General features: G+C 40.4%; 1 protein-coding gene across 5 annotated transcripts in view; it reads left to right on the forward strand.

Annotated features, from left to right (window-relative positions):
- Positions 1-16,069, forward strand: part of PLPPR5 (phospholipid phosphatase related 5) — a 104,045-nt gene that overhangs the window by 17,091 nt on the left and 70,885 nt on the right. For 2 of the 5 annotated variants that reach the window (XM_080602526.1, XM_080602525.1), the window contains exons 2-3: positions 1,942-2,130; positions 3,599-3,646. In XM_080602526.1, the coding sequence (XP_080458652.1) occupies positions 1,942-2,130; positions 3,599-3,646 (237 nt within the window). Of the gene's footprint in view, positions 1-1,665; positions 2,131-3,598; positions 3,647-16,069 lie in introns of those variants that run through there. The other 3 variants (XM_080602529.1, XM_080602527.1, XM_080602528.1) reach the window with 3 other exon arrangements.

Consider the following 16,069-nt stretch of genomic DNA (forward strand, 5'->3'; position numbering starts at 1 on the left):
TGAAAAATAATTAATAGTTTATGCTTCATTTAATGGCATTCAGTATATACTTGATATAATATTTGTCATGTGTATCTACACAAAAGACAGAGCACTCAGGATACGGATGTGTTCCTGTACAGGCAGAAGTGTTAGCAATTTCTTTTAGCCTTAACAAGGGAAGGCCAAGGGTATTTCTTACATCTACTAAGGCTGCAGAGAAGAAAGTCAGATTCTTCTCTTTATGTTTCCAGACACAGGAGGAGGGGCAGTGGGCCCAGGATGGGATACAGGAAATTCTGGTTTAGAGTATGGAAAAATTGTTTTACGTATCAGTGGTTGGCCATGGAAACTTCTTGTCCAGGGTGGTTGTGGAATTTCCGTCCTTTGAGATATTTTACAGGTGATGACGTGGTCCTAAGCAACCTGATCTAACAGGACCTGCACTAGCTGGTTTGACTACGTGACCTATAGAGTCTTTCTAAAATCCTTCAGGGATTTTGAAAGTTGCTTCACAGCACTTTGTAAAGCAGGACTTTGTCCTCTAATTCCTATGTGCAATAGTTTCCTTGGAATATCTATAAACAGAAGTTGGCTTGTAATAGACAGCAAAATTCAGAAGTATTTTATTAGCTAGATACTGGAACTTCATAACTCAGCAGTGTACTACTGTACCACAGCCATGGCAATCCTGGGGCGCTGTCAGTGCTCCTCTGGGGCACCTACCTAAATACAGCTCAAGAGCCAAGTGCTGCTTGCTGCAGTTCTGCTGCTGGCCTTGGCCTTTGGATCAGGCCTCATAAGCTGGCAGTGTGGCTCATTGCGTGCAACCTACAGGATGAAATTAAGGTTTTTACATGTAGGGTAATGGATAGTAGACTTTGCACTAAAGAAGTGGGGAAAATAAACTCTGTGCTAGGCAGAATTCACCACAAGATGTCTCATGTCTCACTACATATAAATTACAAAGGTACGGAGCTATCCAGTTACAGTTGGTGAACACAAGGCAAATGGCATGGTTTGGGTTATTCTGGGGAGTATGCTAAGAACACACAAAAATAGAAGTGGAATCCAGACACGAAGAGTGTGTTCTTCAAGAGCCAATTAAAAATAGATACATGGAGACTAACATCACTGAAGGTGAACACAGCTCTCCCAAAGGAGGAGGAAAGCGAACAGTTAAGGCCAAAGTACTGCGCTGGAAGAATGAAGACACGTTATAGAACAGGGCTATCTGCTCCCCTTTGCTACTTCCACCAGCCTTTAGTGAGTAAGCCAAGGGGAATCTTTCAGGCCGAGGCATCTCTTACAGGCTGTTACCATCCATAGCACATTTTGGCATGTGGAAGGAGTACCTTTAAGGAACTTCTGAGCTGTTGGCTTTTGGAGGGCAGAGCAGCCCCTATGCAGGTGGAGCCGTGTCCGCTCTGGCCACCGTGTATTCTCGGGGCTGTGCCCGTGGGGATTTCTAAGTGGAAGGCTTTTGGGGTCACCTGGGTGATTTCTCCCAGCGCTGAAACCGGCTCTTCTCCTCGCCGGGGCTGCTGCTAGGGCCGTGACCGCCTACTGCCCAGCCGCCCCTTCTCTCTGTGGCTGTTCAGTGAAAGCTTTGACCACGACTCCCTTCAGCAGCCCCCCGCACCGCAGAGCATCTTTCCATTTAGGCGCCGGCCGAGGTGCGGGGGCGCTGCCGTGGCGCGGAGGGAACGCTCCGCTGGGGCTCCCCGCCGCCTTCCTCCTCCTCCTCCTCTTCCTCCTCCTCCTCCTCTCGGGCCGGGTCCCGGCGGGGCGGAGCGGAGCCGCCCCTCCCGCCGCCGCGCTCCGCCCGCCCGAAGCGGTGCCGGTGGCGGTGCCGGGCCCCCGCCCGCGGTGGGTGCCGCCGGGGAGCGGGGCTGCCGCGGCCGCCGGAGCCCCCCGTCCATGCGAGTGCCCTCTCCGCTCAGCAGCATGCTTTACTTCCAGATGGTGATCATGGCAGGGACCGTGATGCTGGCTTACTACTTCGAGTACACCGACACCTTCGCCGTCAACGTGCAGGGCTTCTTCTGCTACGAGGGCGCGTACCGCAAACCCTACCCGGGCCCGGAGGACAGCAGCGCCGTGCCCCCGGTGCTCCTCTACTCGCTGACGGCGGGCGTGCCCGTGCTGGTGGTAAGCAGCGCCCCGCGCCGCCGCCCCGGCCGCCGGAGGGATGGGGGGACCGGCCGGGGGGCGATGGGGGGACCGGCCGGGGGGCAACGCCGGCGGCCGGGGGGGCTCCGAGCTGCCGCCCCCCGCCGCGGCATTTATTTTTAGCGCCCGTTTATGTAAGGGCCCTGCCCGGCTGCCGGCGTGCAGCCTCCATCGAAGCGTGCGGCGGTCGCAGGTACGGGGACTACCCGGGGAAGCCCGGCTGCTGGCAGCCGTAGGGTGATGTTTCACCCAGACTAATTAAAAAAAAAAAAAATCCTCTGACGGTTCGTTTGTTTGTTTATTTTGAAAGTAGGCTGACCTGTGAAAGGAGCAAGGAGCAGTTCTGCTTGCTTTAGTCGGTTCCGTATGTCACAGTTACCGATGGGGGTGCAAACTGAACCTGGGTCTCTAGTTTAGTACGATCTTCTGTCGGTCTTGGTTAAGAAGATATATCTAAAATGAGTCTTATTGGTTTTCTTCGCTTCGGGGAAAAAAGCTACAAGAGAATAGCTGAATGCACTATTTGCGTTGTCAGATAATGAGAACATTAGCATCATTTAATAATCCCTGACCATCCTGTGGAGCAAAGACTGGGCGGGGGGGAATGAGATGGGAGTACTGAACCATCAGGGATGGATTATATACAGACTCAGCAGGTGCACACAGTTACACGTACACAAACTCCTTGTAAAGAGTTTGCTTTAATGAGCTGTTATCATTACAAATCAAAAAACCAAACCCCTTTACAGTAAGAGGAGGCCTCTTAAGGTAGTGGTTATTAGTTTCACTGATTCATTCCTTTTCAGGAAATTATCTAAAATATGAGAACAGAAAGCTTCATCAAGCTGATACTGTGGTTAACTGCAGACACTTCTGTTGTGCACCAATGTCTCAGATGGCATCCACTGTGAAATCTCATGCACAGCCTTAGTGTTTGAGACGTCAGGCTGTATTGGGATAATTTATAGCAAGTTTGTTCTTTTTTTTTTTTTTTTCCCCTGGGGAATGACTTAATCTTTAGCAAAAGATGTCACAACTATTTGGTTCAGTTTTTCTTTCTGTTACAATATCTGTTAGTTGACCATTTTATTTATCTGTTTTCTTGGTCTTTTTAATCCTCAAATTCTGTTGAGATTTTAAAGTGATTTTTGTTGGTAGTATTTTTCTGTTGCGCGTGGCATTTGTACTTTTAATTATATTTCTTCTGTTTGGCTTAGGACATTTTATACAGTGTGTCGGATATTTATGATGAGCATCTCTTCTTCCTAATGTGTGTCAGCAAAACGGATTGGTAGTTTCCATTCATTTCCCGGGTGTTAGATGATTACGTCAGAGAAATCTCCAAGACATTTTGGCTTGGCAGTCTTGTAATTAGCCTTGGTAAATACCTAATAATGGAATTTAGCGATGGTTTACTGTTCTTCCTCTCCCTGTTCCACTTCCTCAGGCAAATGAGATGCATCGGTTGGTCACGGCATGGAAAGTCACATTGCAGGTGACTTTTGCACCTTTTATTTTATTTTATAAAATGTAGACTTTGGCCTTGGGGAGGTCTCCTGACTTCAATAGCACGAAATCTAATCATTAACATTATTAAATAAAGGAAAAAAAATTCAGGCTACAGGCAAAATTCTGTTCTGACTCTCCAAGGGCAATCCTCCCATGCTTCGTGTTTCCATGGGATAGCTCTTGCTCAATCAGGCAAGGTATAAAAATTGGCTTTCATTGAAAGAAGCAGTGAAGGTGATACTTCTTCACCAAAGCTACTTGTATGCTTTTAGCGGTAGTGAAACTCCCTTCCCAAGATTACACAGGGGTGAATTAGATTCTGTTCTATTCATTTCTATCTAATCTATGGAGGTTTGAACATATGTGCTCTGTGTATTTTTTTCCTATAATTGAAACATGAAAAACAAATGCGACAAAGATGTTTTTCTGTTTGTAAGGATGCAAAGACAAACCTATGGAAAAATGTATTTATACAAATGAAAATATACTCTTGTTTGCAAAATCACTGTTGTTGTGGAAAATAGTTTATTAAATACTATGATTTGTGGGAGTGTTTTTCCAAATTTTCCTCTTTCATTCCGTTGTTCTGACATAATGCAATGTTAGTCCAAAGCTTCTATCTAGCTGTACCATTTTGTGTAATATTTATTTATTACTTTCTGTTAGCTTGGCATGTGGAGTTAAATGCTCTTTCGGGTGCTTTGAAATAGAGTATCAGAAAGTCTTTATCTTGATGTTCAGGGTAACTAACTTTTTATTGAATTGGGGCTTGTCAAATTGGAGACAGGATATGCTTCAAGGTAACCCAGGTTCCCTTAATATGACTCAATGATGGGCTCCTTTGCATTGAATTTTATTCAGGTTGCTCTAGAATGAGAATAATTGGATTTTCCAAGTGACTGTCCTCTTCCCACATACCTGCTGTTCAAAAACTGAAAAAAATAAAGTGCCGGTAGCAGGATCCATCTTGGTAAGCATCTCATCAGTAATGGGTGTCTTACTGCTGTGAGGCTGGCACACAGCTGCTCATCCAAAACTCCTGTGCCACAACTGAGCTACAGTAGCAGACTTGTCCAGCCATGCAGTCAAGTGTCCACACACAGGGCAAAAACATGCACGTGCTGAGACGTAAGTAATGAGCTGGGTCATTTGGCAGGGATGTATCTGCAAGCACAACGCTAATCCTGAAAATTTTCAGGTTAATCTTTCAAATGGTGCTGCCTAGTAACATGCTCCTGCAGCATTGCTGCCACACTTCCATTCTTGAGTCCATCCGCTTGGCCTTCATTTCTGCCCCCTGTCATCCCAGGGTAGATGCAGCTGGTTGTCAGTCATAGATCTGCAGGATTTTGAGCAGGCAAATGGAGTCCTTACACAGTAGCAGAGATTGCTTGCTGAACTGTAATGCTTGACTTGCAGGTGCTTTGCTACAGGGAAGTGAAACTGGGGCTAAAGGAAAGGAGTTTCATGCTCTGCACTTGGGGCTTACAGAATTTGTATATCTATAGTCTTTTGTCTAATATTCCAAATATCCCTTGGGTCATGTAGTAGCTAGAGAGAAGATAACTTGTTGAGCTATTCACTTCAATAGTAATCAATTTATTGTCCACGACTGCTTGAAGTCCCTATAACTTCATAGGTATAACAGCAACTGTAGAAAGCCTGTAGAGAGATCCAGCAGTCGTCCTGCAGGATGAAAAGAGCTTCTTCCTCTCCCTCTTTCCAGATGGTTTCCCATCTTTTAAGCAGGATACATTACATCATTGGTTTTCAATCTGTGTTCTGTGATGGATTATCTCTGAGCGGTATATGCATCTGTTAAATCTGTAGCTATGAGTTCTTCCACTGGAGAATTTTGAGGGCCTGAATGTTTTTGTTGTTGCTGTTGTTGTTTTTTAGGCTGAAAATAAAAGCAGCTTGTCATGTAACAAAACATATGCTCCATTCCAATGCTAGGCTATTATTTGTGGAAGGTCTCCTAAGTCCTACCTTCAGGCATAGCTAAAGTAGTGCCTTGAGTGAGTGGATGTGTTTACATCAGCAGTCTTAGGCAGACTAACAGTAAAATGTTCTGCAAAATGGAGAAGGGGTTGAAATTGCTATCAGAAGAATGTAAAAGCCCTAAGTAGGAGATTCCATGGTGGAAGACAGACTCCCACAGAGGCAGTACTCGCCATGCGCTCAGGTCCTCCCATTTGTCTTTGTGGCTCAGGTTGAAAGAGGAGTGCTGTCTGGGCATTCCTGTGCTTTTACTATCTGCGGCAGTGATAGCTGGAATTCTCAATACTTTTTTTCTTTTAAATCAAATGTGAGGGTAATGAGCAATGTGCTCTTTATTTGAGTCTACTCAAATATTCAATAAGAAAGAAGTGGTAGCTGAGAGCTCAGTGCTATTTAAGCCATTTCCCAAAGTGCCACTTTTTGCTCAGTAGGCTGGTTGCTTTTTTAGACTTCTTATGACAGATGTAGCTTGGGAAATATACGTCAGTGTAATCCTTTTGCTTCCAGTTAGAAATGATTTGTAAAACTGTTTCAGAATCTAGAGAGTGATCAGGTCTGCATTACTTCTTTCTGATAGATCTTACTAATTTTTACCTCTCTAAAATACTATTATCTGTGCTCAAGGATTCTGTCAATGGCTACATACACTAATATGCATCACATAAAATGGAAAAAATATTTAAATAAATGATTGGTGTAAAACTCAATGTATAGGACCTATGATGTATGCTGACTGGTTTATAAAAGCCAGGAGGAGATAATGACACATTTTCATTAAGATATGTAAACAGTTTTATTATGCTAATGATGTTTGTTTTTATTTCCAAGTAACAAACAGATGATTATAGCACTTATTCATAAAATATACACTTTTATGTGCTTAGATGAATTCCTAGCATATTCATATATTCTCTGTAAACCAATTAGAGAATGATTTGTTTTAGCATAATCCTCTTAATAACATCATGGAAAAAAATATCTGCAATTCAGGCAAAGTACTGTATTGTATTTTTTTAAGTAGACTGGATGAATCTTTAAATTGGCACATCCCAAGCAAGGAATGAATGTAAAGAAATCAGACGTTCAACCTTCACATTAGCTTTAGTCAGTATTTTTTTTCCTGACTGAACATTTGAGGAAGGAATTTTGAAGCATGGCAAAAAAAGACAGAAGCGAGAAATGTCACATATTGAATTTACTGTATCCTGATGCTTTAAGAAAAAACAAGATAATTCTGTAAATAATGAGAAAGAGAAGCTTCCTTTTGAAGAATCAGCACAGATTTCATGTCTCTCTTCTTTAGTGTCTTTGCTGATCTCTTGGTAGATCCAGGCCTGAGCAGCTCAAGACTGTAGTTGAAGGATGTGCAAAGACCTGAAGGAGATGCGCTGCTTGTTTCCAGCATGTAGATAGGGCTGATATGATTGGGCTTGTGTCTGTTTTCCTCTTCCTTTTTGAACCTGCTAGTTCCTATTTTCCTTCTTGCACCTATGATTCCATGTGCTGTGGCATCAGGGACTGATCTGATTTTGTCAGACTGCGTTTTCAAAATGTTCTTGTCAGAGTAGCCTTTAGTTAAGCTGTAGAGTTCACTTTGAAATTACTTTACTCTGATATAACTTAGTGTTGTACATGAAAAAGGATGCTGGCTTGGGATCCATGGCTGGGACATCAAAACATTCTGTTATCTGTTTGTTATAACTTAAGGGAAAAACACAACTTAAAGTTCTGAAAAAGAAATATTTCTGGAAGCGTCCTCTGGGAATTTGCTGTGCCAGGAATCTGAATTTCCTTCATACCTGAGAACTTCAAATGCTTTTCATTCCTGACCTCAGGAAAAAAAAAAGCAACACCTTCACAAATGTTTTTTCCATCTATTTTAGGCTGAAATTTTCTGCTTCTTGGCTGATACCAAGTTACTTTAGCTTCTGTGGACACTTTGATACTATTGGAAAAAAACAAAGCATGGGGGCAGAATAAAAGAATTTTCTCCTGTTCTACTTCTTGAAGTACAAGTGGTTTCTGTGCATCCTGAAGGAAACTAAGCTGTTTTGTCACTTCTGCCAGAAAGAAATCATGAAAACTTGATAAATAATGCAGGGATGCACAGTTGTCAGCAGCTCTGTGTTACAGGGCAAAAAAAAAATCTAAGAATATGTAGTGAGGTATTCAAGTGTTCATTTTTATATGCATCTTCTAGAGCAAAGTAAAGGAACATCCAGCCTCATATAAATTGGGTACACCAATTTTGTCCTCTGAAATCAAATAGAAAGGGTTTTCCTTGTGTGAGGTACTGTCTTCTGCCTCTTGATATGTAACCTGTGTCAGTAGTCCTGGAATATCTTTGGTTAGCGAGAATTTATTTATGTGTCCTTCTCTTGCTGGCACATTTGACAGCTGTGAAGACTTTATGTGAAGAAGTGATTGCCAGAATACTTTGTTTACTCTGTGATCAAGTTGTTCCTGAAGGGCCCTTTTGTTCTCTGTCATCATAATTCTCATTCAACCTGTGTGCACAAGTTCAACCTTTTTTGTTTGGTAGTCTTCTTCCTTCATTTTCACATTATTATTATTATTATTGCTGCTTTTATTTTTAATGTGCAAAAGTTGGGGACTTAAGAAAACCACTTTTTTGGAAGGGAGGAAGGCTGGCAGAAGATGTTGATGCTGAGAGGCTATTTATATCGTGTTCTCCCTTTGTGAAGGGATAATTGCACTGCAACTTTACTTAAGAATAAAAAATAAATCACACTGTTAAGGTCTGCAGTAACTTTGTGTACCAGATGTCAGTATTGGCCTTTTGGGGCACATAGCAAGACAAATACATGGTTTGATAGTCTGATGCTGTTTTTATCCCAGCATATGACCACTAATCCAACAGAGCTGTAACCAGGAGAAACAATAAAAGATTCAGAACCATTGTGTGTTTTTTTCCACAGTCCTTCTTTATCTGTCTGTCTTCCTCTTGTGCTGTGATGGCTTACATGAACAGTGCCTGCAGAAGTAATGTTTGTACTTCCAATTGAATTTATAATTTCTGCTGTGTTTGCTATGCACACAGCTTACAAACACTAACAATCTCAGGTCCATATGTTTCATCCCTGGATGGACTCTGGATGTAAAGTGGCAAGCAGATGTGAACAAGGCGGACAGGGTTCTGTTTGCAACAGCTGAATGCCTGCTTGTCCTATAAATGATGCACTTATGTTTAAGTGAGAAAATGTTAATCCAACTGATCCTGCACCATACGATTGGGGAATTTGTATGCATTGTTTATAATCTGAAATAGTAGGCTTGAAGTAATAATCAGTTGCTACACCAAGCAGTTCTTGCTCAGTGTACATCATACAGGATTGAAGAGATTGGTGTCCATATGATGCAAAATAAATGACCAGCAAAGTAGAAACGTAAGTAGCTTTAGTTGTGTTTTTCAGCCTTAATCACTGTGATTTTTTAAAAAAACAAAACAAATAAAAAAAAAAACTCTACAATGTTCTTGCAGCTTCTCTCAGGTACATTGAAGTGCTTCATGGCCTTGGTTTCATCATGAAAAGGTTCTTATTTAGCTAAGGTGTTGTACCGTGTAGATTATAAGTAAATAGCCTAGCTGAGGTGGATATACCACATCTCCAGTACTCAGAAAACATCCCGTGGCGTGCTGTTTTAATGATGAATATCCTTTCTGAATATACTAGTCTTAATACTCATGTACATACTCAGTACAACAAACCTGCAGTTGAAGAAGTAGAAAGGCAAAACAGCATTTTCTACCTCTGATCAGCAGCAGCCTTGTTTTGTTCGGATCACTTCACCTGGCCTGCAGGTGTGAATATAATTATATATAATGTAAAGCATTAAGAAAACTGCGGAAGAAAAATTACTGGATATAATAATGTATTTCAAAGATCTACTTGTAATCTAGTAATGTTTTTCAGTACCTCTTCAAAATTGAATCTTGATCCTGGATGCTAGTTCCTGGTTAGGAGGCACCAAAAATCTAAAAAACAAACAAACAATCCCTTGGTTAAACTCTAGTGAAAAATCAGTAAGCTGTGAATTCAACTTCTACTTATTGTTCTGGACAACATACAGTGTTACCTATAATTTTGCATGTATTTTACTAATGTATCATAGTTACCCAGTATATTATATCATTATATTATATATTAATATTATATATAATAATTATATGGTACTCAATATGTTATACATATTTATTAATGTACAATTAATTATAAATGCAATATGAATGCGTTCTAAAGGTTTTCATCTTATGGATAGCATTTTTTCCTTCTCTACAAATATTACTTGTTGCCTGTCAACTATGTAGAGTCAAGGAGTATGTCTGAAAGCATTCATTGCTAAACTAGAGTATTTCTGGGGAAGAAAAAAAATAAAACTAGTAAGAACAGAAGTCAGCCCAACAGTATGCTGTTTTGATTCTTTTTTTTTTTTTCTTCTCTATATAACGTAACATTTTAAACCATTGGTTGTTTTAAGCTGGTATTTTTCATGCTGTCTCTAAAGGGATTTGAGTCTTTTTTTTTTTGTCATTCAATCTCTGAATAATATCATGATAATTTTATTTGGTCACTTTGTAGTTTGTTTCTTTGTAAATCAAGAATTAAGTACACAAATCAGTAAGTGGAACTCGGCTTCACAGGGATTTCTGTGACCTGTCCATACCAATTTAGGGCTCAGACATGACTGAATTAATTCTGCTTAAAGATTTGTTAATTATGGGTCAGCTGAGCTGCAGTAACCAACCGCGTGCCAACCTGCAGCCTAGGGGGAGGATGAGGTGAAGTATTTTAGTTTGATCTGCTTTAATTAAGACCAGCCAATATATACTGCCTGTTTGGATGTTACAGGGCAGGCGTGTGGATTGTCTGTTAATGTGGCTCTGCTGACAAGTGGGGGTGCCTGTGGTCGAACTGCTGCTGGCTGGTGTCTGACCGCGCAGTCAGGCAGTTATAGCGCATGCTAGTGGTTTGATTGTATTTACATAGTTTGAGCTTAGTGTTCAGAGCCTCTCCACATCACACTTTCTGCTTCTCCTGCTCCTATGGTGGGTGTTCTTGGACCCGTCTGGTGTATCTGGGCTCTGCTATGAGGCTGCCCTCAAGGCTGTGGCTGTTGCGTGTTCAACAGGCATGAGTCTGAGCATCTGAGAGGCCCAAGGGAGGAGGCAGGAGCTGGGGCTGCATTGTGCCACAGGTACGCTTGTGTGAGGGATGCTGAGGATAGCCTAGCCAATACGGTCCTCCTTGCCAAGTGCTCATGCTCAGCTGATGTCAGCATTTCAGTTACTCACAGGGACTCTTTCCAGAACATTTAGCAAAGGCAGAAGAGATCTATCTGTAGGCAGACTGACCTTGGGGTATGTAAGTAGTCTGTGGACATTTGCAGCTGGCAGGTTGAATGTCCAGAGCTGGGCTGTGAGCTGTGTCAGGCTTTGACTTGTTAGAAGGATCTGGCCACCCAAGCATGATGTAGATTAAGACTTTACTGCCTTTCTGTCAAGTGGCAATTGTCAAACTAGGCTTCTCTGTAAAGCACTTCAAGATTTATGCATGGAAAGAATTACATGAGAGCTAGGTATGTACTAATTGTTAATTAAATATCTTGGTATTCAGTGCTACCTAGAATAGTAGGGCTTTCCTGAGATGGAACAATATATGTGAATGAGCATGGTGCTGATAGAATCTTTTTATAGAGCCATTGATTGAATTGCAGTTTTACTAGGTATTTCTTTTGTTTATGAATTCAATTGTGATGGCTGTGTGATTTCTACAGTGGAAGAAATCATAAAACAGAGTCTATTTCTGAAAAAAAAAATATATATATATTTTAAGTATGTGAGTGTGCATGCACAACATGCAGTCAGAAAATGATCAGATTTAGGTGGTTGGTTTATATCCATAATTTAATTTACATTTTTAATCTAGAATGCCAATAGGAAAAAAAAAAAAAATCCTGAAAGAATTCCATTCACCACACCAGAATAACTAAGAAGGTTGTTCTGTTACTGAACAGGTGATAGCACCTTTCAACACAGCATGCTTTGAACTGTTTCTAGCGAAAGCTTAAATTTCTCAAATAATGAGAGATTATATCCAACACTGATTAAAAACACAATATATGTAAATACATTTACATAACAACTATGTATTTTATCATATACTCCTTTATTGTCTTCACAGAGAAGACAAATGCCAGCTCTTACAAAGCCTGCCTTGAAGAAAGTAGTGTCAAAACTTCGCAAGATCTAAAATTGTTAAATAGATTCATTCATCCTTAAAACACTTCTCTTACCACTTGAGCTTTTTTTGGAGATATCTGATAAAGCCAGCAACATGTTTAGTATTATCTTAGAGTTCTATGCAAAGGAGTTGATCCTTGTTAAGGTAAACCAATATGCACTATTTTATGAGTGGAAGGAAATACAGGCACATATTGACGAAGAGTAGCTGGGCTTTTTTTTTTCCTTTTTTTTTTGGCTTATAGACTTTGCAGTTAGATTTCAGAATACCATTGCATGCCTAAAAGAGCTGTTTTTATACTCTGCTGTCTTCACAGCAAAGTATACAATCCCCCCTCTGTCTTGTAGGCATTTCCTGTACTAGGAATTTTTTGCTAAAATTTCCCACTCTTGCTGCTCCTGTTTCAGCTCATTGGCTGCTGTGCTAATGAGGGCACTTGGGACTTCCTCCTAATTCAAGCACTGCATTGTGTAAACTCCTAAACAGGGTCAGACAACATAGTGTTGCCAGCTGCACATCTGCAGCCATCTGGATTTGTGGCAAAAGCACTAAAATAGACATTGTGTAGCAGAGGTGAAAGAGCGATGAGAGTGGTGCAAATCGTATTTGCACAAAACTGTAAAGTAAATGCCCCATATTTGATCTGCAGTATATACAGAATCATTATTGAGATGTTGCTTTTACATTAATACGTATCAAATAAAGACAAATGGGATATGCTCTGTGAAGAAGCTTGCTGCCTCATTCCCTACAATTGCACTGTTACACGAAGAGATAAATAATCATTAAAGCCTCTGATACTCATAAACAGTTCTCTGCTCCCATTTCTGTGTCTTCATTAAGATTCTGTTTCTAATAAACATTGCTTGAATATATCCATTTATTACAATAACAATCTTAAGGAGAAATAATTGCACACGGTCAAATTACAGCTTTCAGGACTGAAGACAGAGGGTCAGGTGAATGGTCAGGATTGTTTTCAGTTTGTGCTTATTAGTTGTTTGGGGGGTGCCTAGATGAGGGATTTCTCTTTTCCTTTATGATCCTTTCTCACTCATCAGCATCTCTAGTGTCCTTTCCTGTGTGTCTCTTGAAGTCAGTTCAGGTTTGGAACTGTTTCGTTTGTTTGGACTGCATGTCATGGAATGGTCAATACAAGGTGTGGTCCCTATTTTTCTTTGAAAGCTTTTGTTTCTTCATTTGTGTGTTGGCTTTCATGGGCACTAGAAATACGGGTTTGCTTACTAGGTAGTTTTACTGCTGTTTCTATGCTGAATGTAAGTATTCTGTACAAGTGATGTGAGAGCTCAGAATGAAGTCACAGTTCTAGATAAATGCTTTGCATGCAATGGTTTTTAAAGTGTTTTAAACTCGTTTTTAATGCCACCTGGATCCTTTGCCGTAATTGCAGTGTGAAGACTATGAAGTACTATTTAATAAGGGTGACTTTAAGGTAATATGCTTACGAGTGAGCATTACAGTTTTGGATTTTACTTTCTAATTTGCCTGACTTGTTAAAACTTTCCCAAACAAGTAGCACTGCTCCCTTCTAAAATTGGTAGGGCTTCCTGGTTTTATTTTAATATCTTCTTGGGATGAGATTCATAGTTGAAATTGATCTTCCCATTTTGTCTGCAGTATTGCTTTTTTTTTTCTACAGTGCCATTGATTTTAACAACTAATCCAGACCCTGTTAAATTTAGTAGGGATGTTACCTTCAATTTTTAACTAGAAAAAGGTAATGACCTTAATGTGGTTGTTTGGCTTAAAATAATTGTAGAGGAAGAGAAGCTAATACAGAGGTCATTATAACTGGAGTGGAGTTAGTTACATGCTTTCAAAGAAAGCTATTTTATTGCAAAACTAGTTTTTAATAAAAATGTATAAAATTGTTTTATTGAGCTATTTACGTAAATTTATCATTATAGATCAAATAGCAATGGACAGTAATAAACCAAAGTCAAGAACAATTACAGGTGTAGATTTTGCATACATATATTTTACCACAGTAAGCCAAAACGCATTTTTTGTGGAGTTTCAGGTATTAATCATATGTGCAGCCTGTTTTTTCCATAGTTACATTAAAACACCAAGGTGCTTATACTGATAGGGTATTTGGCCCTTTGGTTTCAGTTGTATGATGAATATGGCATTTCAGTGGAAGTGGACTTCCTTGAACTGATCTCAGGAATAATGTCTGCATAATCTAGCTTGCCTTGACGAGAAGTGAGATAGAAGCAGGACGATATGAAAAGCAGGAAATTCAGATAGTGTCCTTCCTCCGAGGCTCTGAGAACAGTTGGCTCCAGTCATATACTGACTGTAAAACCACTAGTCTGTGACCAGAATCTTTAAGAGATGCCTTTTACATGGTTGGTTTTTATTGAAACAGGGATGAAAGACCATTTATTTTGAATTTTGCAATTGAATGTTGATCTTGAATAGGAAAATGGAGTTGTGTGGATTACCTAGGGTTTAAAGCGTGAAGTTACATAGCTGTTGGAAGTGATTGTTGGTACAGATAACATTACCACTGGTATTGTGCTCATCAAGGAATAATGCTTTCAACATGTAAAGAAGGGTTAAGAAACAAATCTCTCTCAACAGACAGAAAAAAATAATATTGCTTGCTTGGATAGCCAAGAAAGTACAAAGGGGTTTTCCAAGGCCAGGCCATAAGGAGACACAGTCTTTTTCACATTTAGCACTTGAAGTCAAATGGAAGACCTAATTGATACAGCTGGGTGCAGGGTTGAAAATTATGTTGCAGTGATGCTGTATGGAATTCATCTTCTAATAAGGAAGATAAATGATAGGGTTTTGAACATGCTTGTTCTTCCTTTGCAAATATTACGGTATTTTAAAGGTTGAAGCTGAGCACCTGAAAAAAAGGTGCTGAAAATTTTGATGTAAAGTTGCTTTTCAAATTCGCTAATGACATAATTACATTAACAGCAACTTTTTTTGAGTATCACTGATAGATCCAGAGAGTAAAATTAAGTGCTCTTTGATCAGATTAAAACCCATCTTCCTAACTAGGTCTATTTGTTGAGGGAAGTATAGAGCTTGGAAACTTTGGATAATGGCATCTTCAATTTTTTTTTGGCGAAAAGAAAATGAGAAGAATTTAACACTTACATGAATTTCTCATTTAGATAACTTATCTGGTGTATTTCAGCCTGAAATAATCTTACTTTTTGGAATATGAATTGATTTTTTTTATGCGCTTTTAGAAGGCAGATTTGAATTGATTCTTTCCTCTCCCCGTCACCGTTTTCAGATCAAATTAACTAGTTTTTCTTAGATGATGGGAATTTTCTCTAAGCTAACATTTCTTGCTTTTGGATATTATTTTTTTAAATTAGAAAAGCTTTGTTACATGGGAAAAAACAATTCTCACCTAAGTCTTTTACCTACTACCTTACTACTAGGAAGGTGTTCATCAAGAAAACTTCTCAGTAATGTGGAACTGTGCCAGCAGTTGGATAGTTAGGAGCCAAGTGCCAGACAGTTCTTTGGCCCCCAAACAGCCATGTTAGCATTACTTAGCTTGCTTTCCTTGTGCCCTAGCCATTTCTAATCCTCTGAAGAACTACAGTACAGAGCAGCCGGGTACCGTTCGTGTCTCAGTGGTACAAAACATTCAGGAGACATGAGTAGGGGATGGGGGGCCAGTGCTTCCCCCTGGAAGTGCCTGCTCACCCCTCTGCAGAGCATCAGATACTGGACAAGCTGTCACGCCATGGCTTGCCCTCTGCAGTGGTGGCACAAGGCCATTTTAACTGCACTCAGAATAGCAGGGGCCCAGTGACTACTTCTCAAAATGATCTTTTACATAAGCAAACTTTGCTCAGGCATTGTGTGTAGGATTCCAGCACTGGTGGCGGTGCTGCCATGCAGACGCTGCCTGTCAGATGACGCAGGCAAACTCTAGAGGAGAAGAGATTTACACGTATGATCAACTGCTCGGTTAGGAAAAGAAAGAAGGGAAGGGGAGGGAGAAGGCTTTATAGACACTGTACTTAAACATTTCATTTTTATTGTTATATGATAATAAAATGAATAAGGAGAGACACTGAGAAGTGAGTGACAAAGCTGGCAAGGTCTCTGTGGTTTCGTGCTCCCAGGGTTACCTTGAAGCTCGC

This window comes from Anser brachyrhynchus (assembly GCF_964034855.1).
Source record: "Anser brachyrhynchus genome assembly, chromosome: 8".
In the NCBI taxonomy this organism is placed as follows: Eukaryota; Metazoa; Chordata; class Aves; order Anseriformes; family Anatidae; genus Anser; species Anser brachyrhynchus.